The sequence below is a fragment of the Mangifera indica genome, chromosome 13 (assembly GCF_011075055.1).
Source record: "Mangifera indica cultivar Alphonso chromosome 13, CATAS_Mindica_2.1, whole genome shotgun sequence".
In the NCBI taxonomy this organism is placed as follows: Eukaryota; Viridiplantae; Streptophyta; class Magnoliopsida; order Sapindales; family Anacardiaceae; genus Mangifera; species Mangifera indica.
In genome coordinates, this window is record NC_058149.1 from 14,273,903 (window position 1) to 14,295,753 (window position 21,851).

Sequence of the window (21,851 nt, forward strand, 5' to 3'; positions counted from 1 at the left end):
TTTCCCAAGAAAGAGAGCTTAAAAATTGAAGTGATTGAATCTTTTGGGGTTGCGTAACAAATTGTAGTATCAAAACTCTTTAGCACCAGAGTAAAAAGATGTTTGTCCGAATTTACAGCTTTAAAGGGTAAAATCGATCTCTCATTCTGAGTAAATGAAAAGAACTAAAAAATTCTGAAGTTGGGCTAACAGGATCCATAAATAAAATTACCATCATCACTGATCTAAGTCTTCTTGTTGGGCTTAAAGACATACTTAACAAGTGAATCTCTGATGGGCAACAGTTCTGGAAACTCTTTCTTCAGCTTTGTGACATCCAACTCATTGTTACTCCTTGGTACTAATATCACCTTCCCCTGCTCTTCCAAGTTAAAATTGAACCATTTGAATTTGGGGTCTATGTATTGCTTGTACATCTCCAAGATTTCATTGTGGCTAACGGCTCCTGGATTGGTGAAGTTCCACATCCCTCTGCAGTTTCTTTTTGCCATTTCAATGGAGATTGGCAGCATCTCATCTAGCACTGTCATGCTATTTGGTATGTCTACCACTTTATTGAATTGGGTAATCTTTGTTATCAAGTTTCTCGGGTTGCTAAGATCAGATGACATCGGCATACGAACTCTGAGAGTACAGACATTGTCATATTCACTTAGTAGCTCCTCAGCCTGCACATTTTAACATTTTGAGATGATTATGAACTGATATGGATTATGAACTAACTGCTTATATACTTAATGTTACTTACCATAGCCTTTGTCTTGGAGTAGAAAGATGCAGTGAAGTTTGGCTTGTCTTCCTCCGTGAATCCGATGCCTGATCCCGGTGGGTGCTTTTTGTCATACAAATATATGCAGCCTGATGCAAAATTCATCATCAGGAGATTGTACTCTTTGCATACATCTGCTAGATTCAGAGTGCCCACGACATTAGTTGTTGTAGTTTCAGCCTTACGTGATTCACACCAATCCACATCAGGCCTCCCATTGATTCCTGCTGCATTGAACACATGAGTTGGCCTTATTCTCTTTATGTCTTCTATGATTGACAATCTATCTTCCAATCTTCCTCTTCCAAACTCAAACTCGATCCCTTTATACTTACAAACCTTTCCTAATAACCCTCCTATCAAACCAGTCTTTCCATATATCAGAATTTTCATTTCTGAACCATCAGTCCTGTCGTGTTTGGTTGGGTGAGGACGGTGAAAGAACAATGCATCATCAATGTCGTTTGAGTCAGTGAGCATTGAGATGCAAGGGTGTGGACTAAGAGCACCAGAAACATCACCCCACCAATCTGGATTGTTAATGTACCACTCCATCGTCATTTTTAGTCCTTCTTCCCAAGGTGTTCTTTCTTTCCACCCAAGCCTCTTGAGCTTCTGATCATCCAAGAAGTACCTCTGGTCATTAAACGGTCTGTCCTGAACAAATTGTATAGTCTCTTTGGGATTCAACTGAAACAGTTTGCATATGTCCCTTGCCACATCCAGGACTGTCCTCTCCTTCTTAGTGCCAACATTGTAAACATGCCCAATCACCCCTTTATGAAGTATGACATCAAATGCCTCTGCAACATCATCACAATAAAGATAGCTTCTTACATTTGTTCCATTGCCATGAATCGGCATTTTCTTGCCTTTCATCGCCAGCAAAATGAATTTGGGGATAAGCTTTTCTGGGTACTGGTTGGGACCATACACATTATTGCCTCTAGTAGTGATTGTTGGAAGGCCATAAGATCTGTGATAAGCCATGACCAACATTTCAGCCCCTGCTTTAGTAGCAGAGTAAGGATTTGTGGGCAAGAGTTGAGAAGCTTCAGGATTGCCAATGTCAGTCTCCATATCAGTTTCACCATAAACTTCATCAGTGCTAACATGAATGAACTTCCTGATTCTTCGAGTGACCTTGCAGGCTTCAAGAAGTACATGTGTGCCTAGTATATTATTATTTGTAAATTCGAAGGAATTACCAAAAGAATTATCAACATGGGATTGGGCTGCAAAGTGCATAATAGTGTCAATATCTTCAGCAACCAAGAGGAAATTAACAAGATCAGCACAAGTAACATCTCCCTTAAGAAACTTGAAATTTGGAGAGGATCGACTAGGCAAAAGATTCTTGAGGTTAGAACAGTAATCTAGCTTGTCAAAAGCTACAATCTTGTAATCGGGGTAGTTCTTGATGAGCCTGTTGGTGACATGCGAGCCAATGAAACCAGCTGCACCAGTTATCAGGATCTTTTTGGGAACATATGAGTCAGGTTGATGCATCATTTTTGGTAGCTCTTTTTGTTGGCTCTCAGGATGCTAACACTAAATCATATAATTGGAAAACACGAAGTAAGTAACAGGAAATCAAATTGAGCAATTGATTTCTTCAAAAAATCCTATCAAAGCAATAAAGTTAACAAATCTGTGATCATATCTTCAAAATATTGCACAGCATGAGTTAACTATATATTCTCATTAGGGGGGGATTTGAGCCTAGCTGAGTCTGACAAAAGGATTTGTTCAAACTCTACTCAAATTCTTAATGCTATTCGAGCTTGAGCTCTTTTGAGTTGGGATACAATTTCACCATAGGGTTTTCAGAGATAATGTTATTGGCGAAGTAATCATGACACCATAGGATCAACAGTGTCGACAGAGGGATGAACTAGTGAAATTCAACCAAAGCTTTCGAATTGAAATTATAGCACAAATTTGACTCATTTGAACAAAACATGAATTTGAACTCGAACTGGTTTAGCGTGAATCTACCTTGATTCACATTGTAATAGGGCGAAATCTGTTTTGCACACATATGTATATATAGTTTTACATAATGATCAACGATTCACAACAGAGGCAGACAGGGAAGGTAAAATACTTACAGTTAAGTTTAGGAAGTGCATTGATGGAAGACAGAAAAAACTGTTCATAATGAAGACAAGTTAATGGCTGAATCGAAGAAAAACCAGGATAAAAGTTTAGGGTTGATAAGAAAGAAGGAAATACAAGAAGGATACGTGTTAGTGATAGGTTAAGGAGAGACTCCACACCATGTTACGTGTTGCATTTTCCGAGCCTTTTCAGACTGATTCCTGCCTTTAAAGAGTCTACATGAACTTGGTTGGACCTGCCATCGTAAGCACGAAAGTAGTAACAACATACTTATCATCAAGCCACGTACTAAGAATATATTCATAATTTCTGATTGCATGAGATACTACTACTCTTGTACAAAGATCCTTTGTTGATTGATCTTATTGCGTGTTATGTAAATGGGCCTAGCATGCGAATTCGGTCGACTCTACTGAAAGGTATCCGTTAGATCAAGGGCTGCAAAGCATAAAATTATGGTAACCCAATTTTGATTATTCAATTAAATACTTAGATAATATAATATTATATAATTAAGTAATTTCAAATAAAGAATAAATTATCAATTAATCTCATAATGATATGTTATTTAGATATAGACTAATAAAATACTTAAAACATTGTATTGTGATGATTGAATATGTTAAAGGGTTACCCAAATCCAATACGTGCAGATTTGAGATATGGATTTTCAAGAAAGATTTATGGTGATAACGGATAAATGCAACAGGTAAAATAATAGCAGAGTATGGTAAAATATGTATAACTTGCAAGCAAAAGAGTTGTAATTTATTATAGACATGCGACTTGTAAACATGTGTTAAGTAACTACCAACTAAGTGTTAGGGTTTCACGGTATGAGACTTGAATCTCATATCATAAAATATGGAGGTGTAGGGTTTATACCATTTGAGCTCTTTAATAATTAACTTGTAAAGTGTGATTCTCCAAAAAGTAATATTATATGTGAAAAGTGAGAGAGTTTTTAGTATGATTGTGTGCTTTATAGATTATTAAATAAGTGAAAAAATGACTTTCTTAAATTTAAAAGAGTGAAACAATTTTTATTATTTGAGCCTCACTGAATTTGAGATTGGTTTGAATTTAAATCACATTTGTAATATTTAATTCGAGTTTGAATATATTGAATAATATTATAAGCAAGATTATTAATAAAATAAATAATATTATAAAATGTATAAATAAGATAAACGGTGGATTTCAATCATACCAACTCAAATCAATTTCAATGCTGGGTAGAAGAATAAGGGGGCGTTTGGTTAGAGTTTTTTAAGATTATCTCGGTAATCTATCTTTTATTCCCTTGTTTGGTTTGTTAGTAATAAAAGATTACAGTAATCTTCTATTACTAATGCTGATGTGGTAGGTAATATAGGTGGTAATTTGATTAACACCTTCACCTTAGGTATTTAAAGATTATTGAGATAATCTTGAGTTTATTATAATTATATTATTATTTATTAATTTTTTTAGATAAAAATAAATTTATTTTTAATTAATATGATAAATAATATAAAAAAATATTTAAAAATAATTATATTCAAGGGCATTTAAGTAAAATAATTTACTAGTAATCTTTTATTACCTTTAACGAAACACAATAATTATTTATACATACCAAATTTTATTAAACATAGTAATTATTTATATGCAATAATCTTCTAAGTAATCTATCTTCAAGTTAATCTTTCTATTTTGATAATAAAATATTATCTAAATCAAATGCCCATAATAGGTAAATATTCCAGCTTATCCGGCGCTTGGGCCACTTACAGAAACAATAACTGTTTCTGGGTATGAAATTGTAATAAAACAAATGAATCATGAGCTGTTGTAACTTCAATAACTTTGAAGGGTCCTGAACATATTGCCTATATATATAAGCCCTATTTCCCTAACAACAATCATAAGAAGGACAGAGCAGAAACAGCGCGATCGCTGTTAGGGTTCGATATCTTCTCTGCAGATCGCGTAAGGTTTCAGATCTGTCTTTCTGTTTTGGTTCGTAACTTTCTCGTTCGTGTTCAATTGGTCAAGCAGAGCAATTTTTTTTTTATTTTTTAAATAATTATAGCCCAGTTACGCTGTGCTTGAGAATTTTAACGACACCATGAGTCAATTGCGTTATGTTTTCAATATTTAGCATATAATATGTCAGTTTTGTTAGTATTTTTGTGGGCTATTTTTTAATTTTTTTATTTTTGACGGAATTGAAGTCATTGGTTACTAATATCTGAGTGTTTGTCATTGTCACAGGTTTCTCTGAAAAAATGTCTCGCGTCTATGTTGGTAACTTGGATTCACGAGTCTCTGAGCGGGATCTTGAAGACGAATTTCGTGTCTTTGGAGTTATTCGAAGGTAGAACTAATTTTTTAAATATATTTTTTTGTCTTCATATATTTGGTTGTTGGAGTACTTATGGCTTAACAGTGAACAGTTTTTGCTACTAACGTTATATATTGTGTTAATTGATGGTGTTGGGAGGTTTTTGAGTTTGATTGTGTAGGTAATCAAGAAAGGATATTGGGATTTTGTGAATGTCTATTTATCATTGACTGACAATATCAATTGTTTGTTTCAATGTGAATGAGATGGGCATCAATTTGGGTGTGATTGGTTGGTGAACAAGAAAGTTCTGTGGTTTTAGTGGATTGATTCTATGTTTGTCAATCAGGAGAAATGATGGTGCTCAATCTTTTATCTACTATGATCATGGACATTCTCTATGCTGAACAGTTTGTGCAAGTTTGTATCCTACGAAGTATGAAGTTGCTTGAAGTTCACCTGTCTGTTCTTGATGAAATTGCACCGATGGTCCTAGTAGTTTCAAAGTTCGATGGGTATTTGAAGGGTGGACTTGGGAGTTATCTGTTGCATATTAAGTCATAGAAATACACTATTGATTCTTTTATCTCTTATTCTTTGAAATTATCTTTTAACATAATGAATGTGTTATGTGCAGTGTTTGGGTTGCTCGAAGGCCTCCAGGTTATGCTTTCATCGATTTTGATGATCACAGGGACGCACAGGATGCAATTCGTGAATTAGATGGTATATCTAGGAGATCCTTCATATCTCAGGCCATGTTCATTATTTTTTTGTTTTGCTTGTTTCAATGATATAATTTAATTTTTTTTTTCTTGCTTGGATGCTTGAATGATGGCATGGCCAATTGGCCATGGTCATTATGTTTCTGTTTTGATATTTTCAATGACATAATTTTTTTTTTTGCTTGGGTGCTTGAATAATTGCATGTTGTTTAGTAGGCCGTATTTGGTGTTTTCTTCTCTTCTTGTGCTTCTGACATCTAGAGCTGTATTCTATTATATTTCATTCAGATTTTATTTGGCATTTTAATTGATTTCTGATGTTATATGTTCTAACTGGTGACTTCCTGTATTTGAAACAGGCAAAAATGGCTGGAGGGTCGAGCTTTCTCACAACTCCAGAGGTGGAGGTGGTGGCCGTGGTGGGGGTCGTGGTCGCTCTGGTGGTTCTGATTTGAAGTGCTATGAGTGTGGTGAGCCTGGCCATTTTGCCCGTGAATGTCGACAACGTGGTGGTTCAGGAAGACGTCGTAGCCGCAGCCCTAGATACCGCAGAAGTCCAAGTTATGGAAGAAGGTAATTTCACTGATTCTGATGGTTATGGCTAGGTTGCCTTTTTAATTTATTATCATGTATTGTTCATGTTCTGGATTTTGATTGTTATCTCCCATGTGTAATGAAAATTTTTCATGATTTTTATGAGAAAAAGATAATTATTGCTGTTTGGCTCCATAAACTGGTTGTTGAGATTGTTAAAATGCTTGCTTGACATTCCCTATTGTTGCGAAGCAGGAGTTACAGCCCTCGTGGGAGATCCCCAAGACGCCGCAGTTTGTCACCTCGTGGACGCAGTTATAGCAGGTCACCCCCACCTTACCGTGGACGTGAAGAGTTTCCTTATGCCAATGGGTAAAATTCTCCTGAAGTCATTTAATTTGTTACCTAACAATACCTTTACTGTCGCACACACTCAAGCATCAGTATCCATTAGTGTCTTGCTTTTCATTTAGCATATTACTGATCTTTGCCACCATATTTTCTATAGAAATGGTGTAAGGGATCGTCGCCGCAGCAGGAGCTGAGCATTGGAAACTTGTAGCTTGACTTTTGTTGAGAGGATACTGGATTAAGTGTGTTTAGTATGTTTGGACTTCAGTACAACTATGTTTTTATTTGGATGACGCCCTCAGTCTCTCTTGGATTTGGATAAGTTTTCTTCTTACTTAGTTTATATGTTGGCTATTTTCTTTTAGCTATGACAAGTTGCATTACCTTCTTGGTCAAAACAATATAGAATTTATTATTATAATTTTATTTATGTAGTTATTAAGAACTCCGCTAAAAGTACATGCTTCTCTTTTTTGTGTCGAGGACAAGGTGTCTTCTGGGTCTGCCTCATTGGTTTTGTGGTTCTACACTTCCTTGGGCTTCATTGTGTGCTACCCTGCTATGGGATCTTCAATTTTCAATGATTGTGGGTCATCTTTAGATGCTTCTGTTTGATTGAATCTCCTGCTGTGAAGCGTCTCTCCTCAAATTCTAGTGGCATTTCTTTTAGTTTACTTGATTGGATAGAGGAGCTGCTTCAAACACTTCTGGAAGGTACTTAATCTGTTCTACAGAAGTTTGGGTTTCTTGGGTTCTCTTAAACTAAAAGAGCTTGGAATTTTAAAATCAAAATTTAGTGTGAATCTAATAGAAATAAAGACTTCTATTTTCTGGGGAGCACACCCTGTTTTCTGATTCATTATGTTGAAGAAGAGGCTTCTTCTGACTTCAGAATGGAAGGTTACCTGCTTGCTGTTCCAATATTCTGTTTTGTCATCAAGATGACAAGGAAGAATAATATTCTGATTGGATCTGCTTGGGTTGGTTCTTAGACTGATCTATTTATTTTTCAGCATGTAAATCGGTTACCATATATTGTTAGACATGGAGTTCTGCAGCATAACCTTGGAAAAATTCTTTATTTTTGCCCAAAGTGTCTAATTATATACATCTATATCTGGGGTCATGGATTAATCATGTCTGTAGGTGACGTTGGCTAATTGATGTTGCTTTAGCTGCTAGAGGAGCTCTTGCCATTTGAGAGGTCCAGTACTAATTAGCCTTTTGCTGAAGACCTTCCTAAGCTGACATTGGCTAATAGATCTTTTTCATAGTTGTCTAAGCAACAGTATCCTAGTCTTTTTAGATTCTAGCCTTCAGAATTTTAGTCCTGGAATCAAAATACATTGAGACTTTGGGTTGCATCTGGTTCTTGCTGCACAAAATGATTCTAGGAGTCGTATTCCCTCTTGGTCCTTCATTGTCAGTGATTATGATTAATTAATGTTACTGACGGTTGCATTCAATATGGATTAGTAATTCTGTTACATTATTTGTAATGAAATACGTTGAAATGCTTTAATTTCATATCTTGATGAATTAAGAGTTAAATGATTCTCGAGGATTTTTATATTGAACACTTGAATCAGAAATTTAATACCGTACCAACATTTGTAAATATGTCTTGTTAAAAGAGGGTTGTGTTAATCCCATACCAACATTGCCATTGTGAGATGAAAGGTCTATTGTGTTTCTGGTCCATGGTAGACAAGGAATGTACTTGATTGTTAGTTCTGTAGCTAGTTATGATTATAGTTATTCGAATTGATTCCATTGAAATGAAATTTCTTGGAGAGATTCCATGGACATGAGAATATCATATAACACAAAATCTCATGACTTTGATTTACAGGAACTGGACTATATAGTAAATAACAGATTTTTTTAACTGGGATTTTATTCAGTAATAAAATTGTTGACTCTATTCGGTAGTTTGTGGTAAATTCAGATGCACTAAAAAGCAAATGGCAAAATAAACAATTTGTTCCTACCCAAAATTTTTGTGAAGCAAAAGCCACTTGCACCAACCGGAGACAAAGTAACGTGATCCTTGACAGCTACAGGTAATGTGCGGAAATGAAGTCGAGGTGCCAAGAAATGAAAATGCAAAATATGAAGGAGAAGGCTGCCAAGTCATATGGCCTGACCTTGTTTGTTCCGGTCTTTTGATGACAAAATTTTAATGAAGTGGACCTAGGAGGCTAGGCAACGATGGAGAAGGATCAAGGAAAGGTGCATGTTTGTCCACCATTAACAGAGCATACACAGAAAATTAGAATCTGAGCATGCCCACCAAAATTTCTTGGCCCCAGCTATGTAAAACCCTACTGTTTTGAAGACTGATATGTATACGTAAGAATGGATTTGAGCCACGGAGCCTGATTTGATTCCATTGTTTGGTTTGAGTTTGACTTATTTGTTTCTCCAATGATATTATTCACCTGTAGGTGTTAATATTCATCCATTTGATTGTAATATTCTCTGATAAATCTCATATTGACAAAATATAAGAGAGATATTAAATATGTATGTGTCTCAGATTCTAAACTGTCAATGGTTATAAAACCCAAAAGTAAAACTATGTTGCAAGGATGTTACAATCAATAACCTTCTAGTAATACCATATACCAACTTGAACAAGCTCGAATATGACATTATGAATTTGAACTGAGTCTTTTGAACCTTACCCCAATGCATAATCCTTGAATGCCCCACTGCACTGCACTACTTCATTTCCATCAGGTTTTAAATGGGCAGCCTGCCGACAGTTTCCAGAATTTGACAACACACATGCATTGCATTTGGAGCTTTAATGCACAGGTGAAGTACAAGCAAATACACATGAGAAACAAAGAATGTGAAGGCAGAGGGGGTGGAAAGAAGACAGATTATTTGTTACATTAGACAGAAGAAGATAAATGCAAATGTACAGATCATATTACATATTACATGTCTCCCTGACTCACCATTGAAGCTCATGCGTTAGACCTCACTCAAATGTTTCAACTTTCATAGAATAATATGGCTTGAATCTGAAATAGTAGCAAATCTTACCCAAGCAGGAAGTAATGGCAACTGTTAAAAAACGAAAAAGACAAAGAATACAATATTCTAGCTATGAACACTAAAATGACAGTTGCTCAATGTAAAATATGAAGATACAAATACAGAAAGAAGGGTGTTGCTGGAGAGTGATGAATGAAGAAGAAAAGAGAAAACCCTATATAGGGAGCTTCAACTTTTATTGAATTAGAACCCTTTCCACCATTTTTTGCTAAGGAGAAAAGGGTTGCTCTTCTTTAATTTAACTGACACAACGAATTGTTCATGGTGGATGTAGTTTGGTTGAATTGGAGCAGAAGTGAGTTTTTTCATTTTTGTGGCTTGCTTCTGTGTATTATCAGCTCATCTGCTCACCGATCAAATCGAGCCCCACAAGGAGGAAGGTCACCCCTTGGAAGAGCAAGAAGTAGAAGTGCACTCCTTGAGCTGCTAACAGGCTCCTGACAGAAGCCGTGAGTAGGAGGAATGCCAGAGTAAGCTCTTTTCTGTATATCTTGTTGACCTTTTTAGGCGCGGCAGCTGATTTGTTTTGCTCCTTTAACTGGTTCAATGCAGAAAGCTCACTCTCAGAAGCTCCTCTGTACATCTGTGTCTGGTTCATTGTCTTTGATTCTCTCTCAGCAGCGGCTAGTAAGTCAGATTCTGATGACCTGCCGGCCTTCTTGGTGACAACCCACTCATATGAACTACCCAACTGGAATAATCCAGACACCATTGCATTGAATTTGGTTACAGACATGGTGTTTTCGAATAGGAGGTAAGGCACAATGAAAGGGAAAGATTTTGGGGCTGGAAGAATGTTGAGGAATGACATGAAAACTGGCACATAACAAATGACCCATACAGGAAGCTCAGCCTCTGGGACAAACATGGTTAGAGGAAGAATTATGCAGAACAGTGTGAAGGAATAGAATGGTAGGATAAGTTTCCTCAATAGAAAGAATAGCAGTATTAAGTTTGCTTTCTTCCATATTGCTATCTGCAGTGATACAACATTGATTAGTAATAATAATTATAACTAAATTAAATTTGCCGTTAATCAAATTGAAAACCAAACGGTACCTTAGAAGTTATAATTGCCGGAAGACACAGGCGGAACAGTTGCATAGGTCCAGAATGCCAGCGATGCTGCTGCTTTCTGTAAGCTTCATAGGACTCGGGGACTTCACAAAGAACCTGAAATTTGATATGACATTGTTGGCATCGTAGGTCATTAACAAAATTTTCATAAAATCATGTATTCAATTTCACTTGATTCGTCTGCAATCTATGAGCTAAATCTCAGACTAGACAATTATAGTAGTACCTTGACATCATTAAGATAGATGAATTTCCAGCCATTAAGATGCGCACGAACAGCAATGTCCATATCCTCCACAGTTGTTCTTTCAAGCCAGCCACCGGATTCCTCAAGGGCTTTAATTCTCCAGACACCGGCAGTTCCATTGAAACCAAAAAAGTTCAGAAATACACTGTTAACCTGTTGTTCCACCTCGAAATGAAAACACAAGTTGATGTTTTGGAGACGGGTCAGCAAGTTCTCATCCTTGTTCACAAAGGACCATCTAGCCTGAACCAATCCTAATTCGGGGTTATTCTGCAAAACAAAGTAAACAAAAACTCAAGTTAATTTTCCCTGCAGTATTTTTCCCTCCAAACTTTTATTGAAATGATTTACGCTTGCTTTTCTCCACCTTGAAATGCGGCACTGTACTTCTAAGAAAATCTGGATTAGGTTGAAAATCCGCATCAAAGATTGCAACAAACTCATACCCATTCACATAATCACAGCTCATTGCAGACTTAAGATTCCCAGCTTTGTAGCCTGTTCTAACCAAGCGATGCCGATAAATTATGTTGATACCCTTCTGGCTCCACTTTGCAACCTCTGCCTTTATTAACCATTGGATGCTCTCGTCGTCAGAATCATCTAGAACTTGAATCAGTATACGGTCCTTCGGCCAGTCAAGTTGGCAGACTGCAGAGATAGACTGTTCATATACCTACACAAGACCAGAGAAAAACCGTCAACACCATGATGATCAAAACAAAATAAAATGACTGCCTAATGTAATCAGTTGGGTTAATTTTCGATGTCCCCACAAGATTTTATCCTTGATTGATACTTCAAGTTCATTATTGACCTCAAATAACAGATCTGAGCACCGTGACATAATTATTCATTAACACTGCAAAAAGTTCTGAAAGTTCTTTCTTAAGAGCTCAGGAATTTTGTTAACGACAAGAAGACAAATACAACAATAAACAGAAACCAAATAAAAATAAAGAAGAAGAAGAAGAAGAGAAAAAGACACGAAAGAGATAAAGTTCAGTGAATTACCTCCCTCTCATTACACATGGGAATTTGAACAAGTACCATAGGATACTCAAAACCTGACCCCTCAACATCGTCAGACTTGAATGGATTCCCTTCAATCTTGGGCTTAATTTTCTTGAATTTAATCCAAAAGCAACCTAAGCAAAGCACCAATCGATCCAGAGATTGGATGATGAATAAAACAACACAAAATTTAGAGAGAGCTTGAATTGGGGGAGCAATGTAATCAGCTCTAAATGTTAGCCAACCAACATAAACCACATGAAGCAAGCCCTGTATATCACTAGTTCTAGGCATGTGCAAATGGGGATTTCTAAAGTAATGCCACCCTTTGAAATAAGCAACCACTTCAAAAGCAAGAATTGCCAAAGAAGTCACCAAAAACATTTTAATGACTCTAAATAGCAACTTCCCTTTACCCAACTTCTCACTATCCATAGTCACTCCTTGCCTAAAAATAAGTCTTTTCTTAATCGTACCAAGTAAAGCCCAGAGAACTGTAGCTAACCAAGCCACACAACCGACAGCACGGTGAGCTTTGAGAAGCAAAACCCATGTAACTTGTTTAGCATTCTTGCCTCTACTCTTTTCAACTGGCCTGAATGCAGCATCAGGACCGTTGATTTCCACAACTGAGTAATTAGGATTCTCCATTGTCACCACCACCGGCGTTCCCTTTCTTGAGTCCTTCCCCCACCACTCTGAAAAATATAATCTTGGAGCCATCATGCACACAGAAAACAAGTATAAAAATCACTAACTACAAGCACAACCCGGAAAAAATAAAACACTCAAAAAATATTCACAACCCAGATCTTGATTTAGCACATGAAACTAAAACTATCCCCCAAATCTCAAAGAAGTAAAACTAAACTGAAAGCTTCTTCTTTTTTAACACAATGTAGCTAAAGAAAAGGGGTTAGAGAGATTCTTTGTACTCTGCCAAAGACACAACCAACATGGAAAAGCAACATTATGTGGAAAGGTATCTGAAGCTGTAAGCTCTTAACAGCGAGTTGTCGTGACTCGTGACGTGGTCAAGTTGTCTTTTAATACCAAAAAATCACCACAACTGTCAGCTTTGCCTTAGCTGCCGTAAAATTTACCATTTGCCATGATGTTAGCTGTTAGAAAATTGAATATGTAAATGTACACACAAAACGAGCATTTTTATATTATTGAAAATGAAACCGACGTGGACTACGTAAGCATGGAGAGTGAACTCCGGTTGAGTCAGGAGAAGTAAACACTTAAGCTCTCCTCCGTAATTTGAGAAAATCTAGATAAGGTTTCAGGAACTTTTTGACTAATTGCTTTTGCTGGCTGAAATCTTGCAAGAACGTGGAGTGCTACACATAATCGCTTGAATTTATTCAAATATAAAAGGTTAGGAGTTAACTGTAAAGGAAAATACTTACCTATTAATGAGAGTTGATAACGTCGATTTGTTATTATATAATTAAATAATTTATTTATTTATTTTATTTTTAATTTAAAATTATATATTATATAAATTTATTAATATATATATTAATACATGTTGATTGATTTTGATTTGATAAGAAATTATTGTTCTCTAACATAAATAAAGATAAAAATGAAATGTAATATAGAGTGTTGTTGCGTTAAATGTCTGATGATGCTCCATTGAAAGTGGATCCATAAACCTGGAATATGGTGATGAGGCTTTCAATGATGATTCGTTAATCTCGTTATTACCATCAAGTGGATGATGTCGGTTATGGTCATAAATTATGACCATAATAAGGTAAGAATATTCTTTTGTCTTGGCCTTACTTTTTATTTCTTAGATATATGTTGTAATGGGATGGTTCTCGATTAAAGCTTAGGGCTTCTTTTCTAGTAGTTATTTTGGTTGGTTTTTATGACTAATTAAGTTCAATAATTGATAATATAAATTAAGTACAAGTTGTATTTGATTATTATGCCCATAATTATGTGGGTTCCAAAAACAGTACTTTTTGCCAAGACAATGCATGTACAGCATCTCCAATGTTTTTTTTTAATTTGATTTTCTTGACATTCATGGGTTGGTTTTATAACATTAATCTATGACACCTTCTATTTATCATTTGAAGTTGAGCAATTCCGTGCTCAAGAGGATATAATGACTCTGATATCATTTTTAAGATCTTTGGTTTAATAAACCGACTTATTGGTAAATTATTATAATTTTATTTTTGAATTTTGTAACGTAAAATACATTTTGACAGCTTAAAAACTTATATACTATTTAATTATTCATGTTTTAACATTTTCAAATGATATAAGATGAATAAACAAATTTAATATTTCTTTTGTGCTTTTACCGATATGAAATTTACCTAAAGTGTTATATGTACAAATATTTATTGAAGTCTATATTATTCGAACAATGATTGTAATTTTCAACTTGAGTTACCCTAGTACCTGCAATAATTTGAGTTCTACCTCAAATTTTAGCTTTAGATTAGGGTTTGAATAATAACAATTACAATATTTTATGTTGATGTCTCGATTATGGATCGCAATTGACTAACCATTGGAGTTCTAATCAAACCATTTGAGCCAACCGATTCGAGTTTCAAAACATTAATCTAAATATGTTTTTATGTGCACAAACAGACAATATTTTGGATGAAAGTATTAAAACTTGTAGATATGATGAATGATTAGAAAAAGTAAAAATGGAGTGGCTTGGCAAAGGCAGGTGAAAAGCTTTGAAGGTTGAAGACAGAATAAGTATCAAGAAAGAGAGATGTCAAAGCTATTGTTAGTGATAGTGCCAGCTACTTTTTTTATCTTTTCTTTTGCTAATTGGTATGATTTTAATTTGCTTTTCAGAAGTTGAACTTATTTTCAATGACAAAGATTTGACATGATTTTAATTCTCTCACACTTTCTTCTTCCTCTTGCTCTTCACTGCCCCTCAGCTCTCTACTAATGATAAATTATTTTCTGTTTTACCTTATTATATAATTAAATAATTTTAAATTAAAGATAAAATAACACATCATTGTTCTATTCTTCTGTATGTGATGAAAAAATTATCAATCGAATCCAAAATGAGCTTTAATAGGAGACATTTTAATATAATTATTATCAAATTCAGATCAAATAAATAATATAAATTTTGAAATATAATTACTTAATTACAAGATGACACGAAATTAACAAAAATGCATTTATAATATGATAAAAGTTCCAAGTAATAAAAAAAATAAACCCAAATTGTCTAAGAAAAAATTGGTCCTTGTACTTTCACATAGCTCCTGATCTTGATGTTTCAACCACACTATGTCAACAAGAATCCAAAGTTTCTAAAAAAGTGTTTTAAATATGCTTTTTAGTGGCAGTAACACCTTTGGGATATAGAAAATAGATTCAAATCGAAGTGAATTTGAATAAGAGCCAATTTGACCTCGGCTCTTTTAAGCTAGTGACCAGTAATATCAGAGAAGAAGACAATCATCAGAGAATAATAAGAATTATCGAATAAAAATAAAAAAAACATTAATGAGGCTACTCTAACACTAGAGTTGATCACGTACTGATCTTGATGAGCTGAAATTACTTTAGTTTGAGTTTAATTTATTCAAACTAAATCGTAAATCCAACTAAAGCTTTTAATGGATTTTTGTAGGTAGAGATATCTAAGAGGACAACCAACCAACCACACAAGTAATGCCCTACTTGAAATTAAAGCCCACCACTTGTGCTTCCTAACACCCCTATTTTTTGTCGGTTGAAGTTTCACTGTTCATTCAATCCAAGCTAGATTGTAGACCTGTCCATATATTTAGGTCTCTCTATTTTCTCTCATATTCCAATTATTTTAGCTCTTTATTGCAACTGTTGAAGGATCAACTATTTAATAGTAATAATAAATATGTGTTCATATTGGTGGGTGCTTTCAAAAGAGCCTAAAATTAATAAGTTTGGTCAAGGCTTTAATTTTTATTTTAATTTTAAAGCTAAGTATGTTGTGTTATCTCACTGTGTATTCATTTTTTTTAAATTAAAAATTAGATCATGTTTCCCGTTTTAAGCATTAGATATTATGATAGATTCAAACTGAGTCTTTGCTAAATAAAGGCTAGTTCAAGTTTGCCAAAATAATAAGCTTGAGATCAAACTCAACTAGCCCAATTAGTGAATAACTAGAAAATAAAAACATTGGGAAACCATAAGAAAAAGAAGAATCATTAAAAAAGAAAGTGAATTGTTAGCAGGACAAACTCCTATGAGATAACCCTGATGAGATGTCAATTTCGAACAAAGTTCGAACTGAAATTTCTTCAACAATTTAAGTATAATCCGGCCCAGAGCACATCCACCCCTAATTAGATGAGTTGGAGTTGGGAGTTGGAGTTGGATAGGAGAAAAATGTGAACCTCACAAAATGAGATGAGTAGGACAATAAAGCAAAGAGAAGTGTTGTTGGAAAAAGAAAACAAGTGCATGTGCAAATTCAAGTACCACTAACGATTTGTCTATTTTTGTATCTTTTCTTCAAGAATGTAATAGTGAAATTGTTCAAGAAGAAAGAATTACAATTACCGGCTCATAAAAATGTTCCAACTAATGCTCAGAGACTCAACGAAGAATAGGGCAATAGTTCCAAAGGGAATTTATGATGGGGAGAGAAAGGAGAGATGAAAGAGCCCAGCCAGACTGCCCAGAACAAGGATGATCTATCAAGCAGAGGCCTGGTAATGGGGACCAATTCCAAATCTAGCTAATGAGTACACAGAGTGTGAAAGTTCACAGAATCAGATCACCAAAGTTTGGGATTAAATTGACAGCTAATTATGCTATGAAAAATTGTCCATGTACAAATTTCATATTCATGTTGCCTTCTACCATAGCTGTACAAGTTTTTCAGATAAGTTATGTAACAGCCTTAACTAAATCTCACAATGATAAAACAGATGATATATATTGGATGTGGTCACAGAAAATTGATTAAATAACCTTAAGATGCGTTTTGGGTAACAAAATCTAAAAACAAAACCATGATAAATTATGTCTCTAAAATGGACAATAACTTAACAGCAGGTTGAGCTATCAGACTAGAATATTTCAGTTCACTCAATATATTTCGAATAAATGATGTATCATTCTAAAATAAATGTGACATATGCTTCCATGGAAGTAGTTTCTAGTTATGAAAATGCCACAGAAATGAGGTACCTACCCATAACATTTTATGAGCCAAAGATGAGATATACTCTTGGTTTTGCATTAAAAGAAGTTATTCAACAGCCAAATTGCCATAAGACAGAAGTAAGGCACACAATGCCTTTGCCCAGGTCAATAAAATTGACAACAATAGTTCTCTTTATCCAAGCGTTCAAAGAGCAGATGTCTGATGAATGTTTGGAGAAGAAATTGCTATCAAACTGAATCATACTTTTAACAAACTACAAGAAGATATCAGTAATCAAAGATCTCTTTGCTTATAACTTAATGTGGATCATTGTGCTAACCTGTGATCCTCGTAAAAATTTATTTCTGATGAGCCTCAACATCTGATATCAGCTTTGCTGGTCTGTTTTTCTTTTGCTGATATTTGGCATATGAATACCATAGACCACCCGCTGTGTTGATAACCAAACCAGCCACATTCAAAGCATGCACTTGCACACCACCCAGTACGACAAAGCCAAGGGTCTAAATAAGAAGAAAATAAATTTCACAGTCATGAATTGGACAAGTATAAATGATGACAAAAGATTGCAAAAAGATAGGAAGTGGAAAAGAAGACTTCAGTTCTTTCTTTCCTTTTCTATGCATCTCTACAACATGGATAAAGATTTAAAAGAGAGAAGGGCTTCCAGAGGATAGTCTACACATACCGTGGAACCAACACCTTTTAGGACCCCAACAATGGTTGTGGTCAGAGCAGAGTTGACTATGGTACATAAGAACATGGTAAAGTTGAGAACAATGCCCATCACCAAAGAAAGGGTGAGGATCACCAAAAAGGTAAATGAATGACTCTGCAAATATAGACAGTTTGTTAAATACTTACCGTCTACTACTAAATACTTGAGCAGTAGGAAAATGCTGCAAAATATAAAGGATTGTGGTTCATTATTTTCATGGACAGAACTATCACCCTCAACCCAACCCCAAAGTGTGAAGTTTAGTAGGAATGCCGGTGGAAAGAAAAAAAATTGACTCTTCGACAAGAAAATCCAATATGAACATTAGAACATACACAAGGTCCCAGTGAATACATAAAAATATTCAGTGGACAGTGTTTCAGATAATTCCAATTTAAGCACATAAACTTTGAACAAAAACATTGAATTAAAATTTTGCATTTGATGGTTTTGAAAGTCAGTATAATCACATACATCAAGACCTGAATGGCTTGAATGCACAAATGCATTGCAGATATTATCAAAAACGTTCTTATTTTACATTTTTCTATAAAAACACACCTCAAATTTGACTTAAAATCAATTAGAACAGTCTATCCTAGAGAACAGACATATTTCAATAAGTTAGTATTCTTTGCTCAGGAATCACAATGCACAAATGCTCTCCAACACAATCAATGATGAATTCTGACGGAAGCAAATGGATAAAGAGTCTAACCTTTGCAAATAATAATGACAAAGAACTAGGAAATTCTCCCGTTATTAAGATAAGAAATAGCAAGAATGGAAGACTAAGAAAGCTGTTATAGAACATAATCTCAATTGATGAAAGCCCATCCTCTGCACCAGACTTCTCCACCAACACAAGGTACATGGTCTGCATTTGACAGCAAAACTATAATGGGCAAAGGAATGGAAGGGAAGCATAAAATTTTGTAGCTACACTATAGTATACAGATCTATGAACAAAAAAACAGGCTTGGGACTAAACCTGGAAAAAAACAGAAGTTAGGGCCATGCTGTATCCAAAAAGGTCAAAAGAAAAATCTCCAATGGCTGCTATAATGCAACCAAGAGCAGTCAATAGCACTGAAAGAGCTACCTGAAATATGAAACAGAGACCGTCATAATTGTAACAAAGTTTCCATCAGGATCTTCTTCTCTTTAGGAATTTGATATGAAATTGATTATAAAGGCTCATGATAGGAAATGCAAGACTAATAAAGTCAATGAATACTTGGTAAATCGAGATTCTATAAGAAAAAATTCCTTCCATTTTCCCACATAAAACTTAAATTTGTACAAGCAAGTTATCTTTGAGATTTTACTACTTATATGCCAACTGAAAGATGAAGGAAACATTAGGAGATGGCTCTAAGCAATAAGAGCACCACTAAATGCAGTATCGCATTAATATGTCATGACCAAGTGACTACTCCTATCTAAGAGATCAGCCTACTCTTGTTCATGAGCAACTGAAGCATCATTTAGTCAAAATAATATTCTTTTATGAATAAATACCTAAAAAGCAAAAAGTTCTAACTCCAATCATTTTATAGACCAAAAAGCAACATCAACATTTAAAAATTTAATTTACTATTAAGCACAACCAGACATCCAGAAATGAAATGTAAACTTAAGTTTTACAGCCGGCTGAAAGCCTGGAGATTGGACCAAAAGACAAAGAAATCCTGAAGTGTGATGCTATTAGGGTACCAATTCCTCCTTCAATGGGGGTTCAATTGACGCTCTATTCAAATGCGTAGTGCACTATCATCACAAATTATTTTATGTCATAGATAACTTTACACAGCAACATTGACTCCATTCATGAACAAATTTACAGAGTCAAAACAGTTGATGAAAGACGAGGAACAGACCTGAGTTGTAGGTTTTCCCTTTCCAGAAAAGAACCCAGTAATCAGTACAGCAAGTGGTGTGAGTCTCTTGATTGCAATATACATAGGAATATTAACTCCTTTCAAGCTTGCTAGAGCAAACGCTACATTAGCATTGTAGAAAAGAGAAACAGGGAGAAGCTTTTTTGCGGTAGTCATTTCTATTGCTTTTGCTTTTGTATGTCCCGTTCGTCGGGCAATATGTACAAGCAATGTAGTGGCCAATTGCTAAAACAATTATATTAGCAGACAATAATCCACAATCAATAAAAATAAACAGTAAAGTATAGTTATAAAAATGATTATAATTCTCGTGCATTTTAACTATATACCTGTAAAGTGAGAAGTGTCATTGAGTGTGCATACTGCATGATAACTGCCTTATTGATGAAAACCATAGCCATTGAAGAAATTCCATATGACAATGCAGCCAGCAAACTACATTTCAGAACAAAAACAAAATCATAACAAGCTGAAAATGTTCAGCTACACCTAAAGCACAGAAGAAAGCAAATCATTACATAAATATACTTATCCTATCCCTCTGAAAAGATCATATGAGATCACTAAGTTTTACCCTATAGTTGATAGAGGTTCTTCAGCCTTTCTGAAAGAACCCATGAAATATTTTAGGAGCACTTGAAGAACAAAGACTGGGCTCTAAAAAAAAGGTTAAAAAACTATATTTTTTGAAAACCCCTTTACTGCTTTTAAAAGGAAAATTTTGCTTCGAGGGATAACAACAGCAGTTTCTTTAAGCTAATGAAAGCCCAAACAAACAACAAATATGAGCACGAAATCCAAATTAGCCGAGAATAACCTCAAATACGGCGTCGTCTCAGCGACACTAAACTGTTCCATGATTTACTGATTCGAAATGAGAAAACCTGCAGAAAAATTTAAAAAGAAAAGGGCTCAAATCAAAGAAGTTGAAATGGGATCAACTCATCCTCTCTGAAAATATCTATGATAAAGAAGATTTATCAATTTCCCGGAAAAGACACGGTTTTGGAACCTAGTCACAATGGCATTTAAACGTGGTTAACAAGAAATGAAAAATAAAAGTAAAAGTTGTTGAAATCTTGGATCAAGAGAAGCCTGATAAACTGTGACTGTGCGTGGACTGTGCTGTGCAGGAGAAAGGCAATAATAATAATAGTGGGATGATTATAAATGAAGGTTTTAATGATAATTTATACTAAATATTAAACTTTTTAGAAGATGGGGCAAGAGATTGAGCAAGTGGGATGATCACTCCTAATGGAGTCTGGCTCGATGTTTAGTTCAAGCCCACCAAACTGGGATTAATAGCTGCTGTCTCAAATTGAAGATGGGGCAAGAGAATTGTGGATAAATTTTTTCCTTTTTCATAATTTTTTGTTTCTCTGCCAACTTTTCTTCTTTCTCAATTGTTTTACTTATTATTTTTAATCATTTTCAATAATTTTTTTTAATGAATTCATCACCAAACCAGTGATTTAAAATTAATTTAAAACTAATTATTTTAAATTTAAATTAACTTTTATTCAAACTTTGATTTGAATCCACCCCAACTAAAAACCATAAACCAAGGTAGGACAACATAATTTATTACCCATAAAACCCTTGTATTATTCACATAATATTGAAAATTTCCCATATTCCACTTTATATTAGGGGTAGACACAAACCGGGCCAACTCAAGCAACCGAATTTTAACCGGAAACACTTCAACTTGAGAGTAACTCTCGATCATATAACTACACCAAAACTCATCCAACCATTCTTCTTTTCTGACAATCCTTCTTCTCTAACATTATTAAACGAACTATATTATAGATTTGTGTTAGTTGGACTTG

General features: G+C 34.9%; 4 protein-coding genes across 7 annotated transcripts; 1 reads left to right on the top strand and 3 right to left on the bottom strand.

Moving 5' to 3' along the window:
• Positions 1 to 91: 91 nt before the first annotated feature.
• On the bottom strand, positions 92 to 3,064 carry LOC123194429 (trifunctional UDP-glucose 4,6-dehydratase/UDP-4-keto-6-deoxy-D-glucose 3,5-epimerase/UDP-4-keto-L-rhamnose-reductase RHM1-like). The gene is made up of 3 exons (XM_044607622.1): positions 2,881 to 3,064; positions 749 to 2,320; positions 92 to 668 (listed from the first exon to the last, which is right to left on the bottom strand). The coding sequence occupies exons 2-3, from the start codon at positions 2,279 to 2,281 to the stop codon at positions 225 to 227; spliced, it is 1,977 nt and encodes a 658-aa protein (XP_044463557.1). The 5' UTR covers positions 2,282 to 2,320; positions 2,881 to 3,064; the 3' UTR covers positions 92 to 224.
• Positions 3,065 to 4,746: 1,682 nt separating this feature from the next.
• Positions 4,747 to 8,313, top strand: LOC123194467 (serine/arginine-rich splicing factor RSZ22). 4 transcript variants are annotated; one of them, XR_006497280.1, is made up of 7 exons: positions 4,753 to 4,891; positions 5,147 to 5,249; positions 5,854 to 5,942; positions 6,301 to 6,514; positions 6,731 to 6,847; positions 6,984 to 7,540; positions 7,973 to 8,313. XR_006497280.1 is itself a non-coding variant. In XM_044607675.1 (6 exons), the coding sequence occupies exons 2-6, from the start codon at positions 5,161 to 5,163 to the stop codon at positions 7,018 to 7,020; spliced, it is 546 nt and encodes a 181-aa protein (XP_044463610.1). In that variant the 5' UTR covers positions 4,747 to 4,861; positions 5,147 to 5,160; the 3' UTR covers positions 7,021 to 7,919. The 4 variants fall into 4 exon arrangements, 3 of the variants coding, with proteins under 3 accessions (XP_044463610.1, XP_044463608.1, XP_044463609.1); XM_044607675.1 differs by lacking the exon at positions 7,973 to 8,313 and having other exon boundaries at positions 4,747 to 4,861; positions 6,984 to 7,919; XM_044607673.1 differs by lacking the exon at positions 7,973 to 8,313 and having other exon boundaries at positions 6,984 to 7,919.
• A 1,386-nt stretch (positions 8,314 to 9,699) lies between these two features.
• Positions 9,700 to 13,198, bottom strand: LOC123194466 (probable xyloglucan glycosyltransferase 5). The gene is made up of 5 exons (XM_044607672.1): positions 12,231 to 13,198; positions 11,584 to 11,892; positions 11,196 to 11,486; positions 10,952 to 11,065; positions 9,700 to 10,868 (listed from the first exon to the last, which is right to left on the bottom strand). The coding sequence occupies exons 1-5, from the start codon at positions 12,954 to 12,956 to the stop codon at positions 10,227 to 10,229; spliced, it is 2,082 nt and encodes a 693-aa protein (XP_044463607.1). The 5' UTR covers positions 12,957 to 13,198; the 3' UTR covers positions 9,700 to 10,226.
• Positions 13,199 to 17,437: 4,239 nt separating this feature from the next.
• LOC123193846 (UDP-galactose/UDP-glucose transporter 7) lies at positions 17,438 to 21,371 on the bottom strand. The gene is made up of 8 exons (XM_044606914.1): positions 21,029 to 21,371; positions 20,834 to 20,900; positions 20,346 to 20,451; positions 19,996 to 20,241; positions 19,107 to 19,217; positions 18,834 to 18,992; positions 18,086 to 18,229; positions 17,438 to 17,900 (listed from the first exon to the last, which is right to left on the bottom strand). The coding sequence occupies exons 2-8, from the start codon at positions 20,872 to 20,874 to the stop codon at positions 17,736 to 17,738; spliced, it is 972 nt and encodes a 323-aa protein (XP_044462849.1). The 5' UTR covers positions 20,875 to 20,900; positions 21,029 to 21,371; the 3' UTR covers positions 17,438 to 17,735.
• Positions 21,372 to 21,851: the final 480 nt, after the last annotated feature.

Coding starts and splice junctions, on each gene's coding strand:
- LOC123194466 (XM_044607672.1), bottom strand. CDS start 12,956: ATGATGGCTCCAAGATTATATTTTTCAGAGTGGTGGGGGAAGGACTCA. Junction 11,066..11,195: donor TCTATCTTAATGATGTCAAG/GTACTACTATAA, acceptor ATCAAATTTCAG/GTTCTTTGTGAAGTCCCCGA. Junction 10,869..10,951: donor CGGCAATTATAACTTCTAAG/GTACCGTTTGGT, acceptor GTATCACTGCAG/ATAGCAATATGGAAGAAAGC.
- LOC123193846 (XM_044606914.1), bottom strand. CDS start 20,874: ATGGAACAGTTTAGTGTCGCTGAGACGACGCCGTATTTGAG. Junction 18,993..19,106: donor TAACTTCTGTTTTTTTCCAG/GTTTAGTCCCAA, acceptor TGTCAAATGCAG/ACCATGTACCTTGTGTTGGT. Junction 17,901..18,085: donor TAAAAGGTGTTGGTTCCACG/GTATGTGTAGAC, acceptor CTTCTTATTTAG/ACCCTTGGCTTTGTCGTACT.
- LOC123194429 (XM_044607622.1), bottom strand. CDS start 2,281: ATGATGCATCAACCTGACTCATATGTTCCCAAAAAGATCCTGATAACT. Junction 669..748: donor ACTCCAAGACAAAGGCTATG/GTAAGTAACATT, acceptor TAAAATGTGCAG/GCTGAGGAGCTACTAAGTGA.
- LOC123194467 (XM_044607675.1), top strand. CDS start 5,161: ATGTCTCGCGTCTATGTTGGTAACTTGGATTCACGAGTCTCTGAGCGG. Junction 5,250..5,853: donor GTCTTTGGAGTTATTCGAAG/GTAGAACTAATT, acceptor TGTTATGTGCAG/TGTTTGGGTTGCTCGAAGGC. Junction 6,848..6,983: donor GAGTTTCCTTATGCCAATGG/GTAAAATTCTCC, acceptor TATTTTCTATAG/AAATGGTGTAAGGGATCGTC.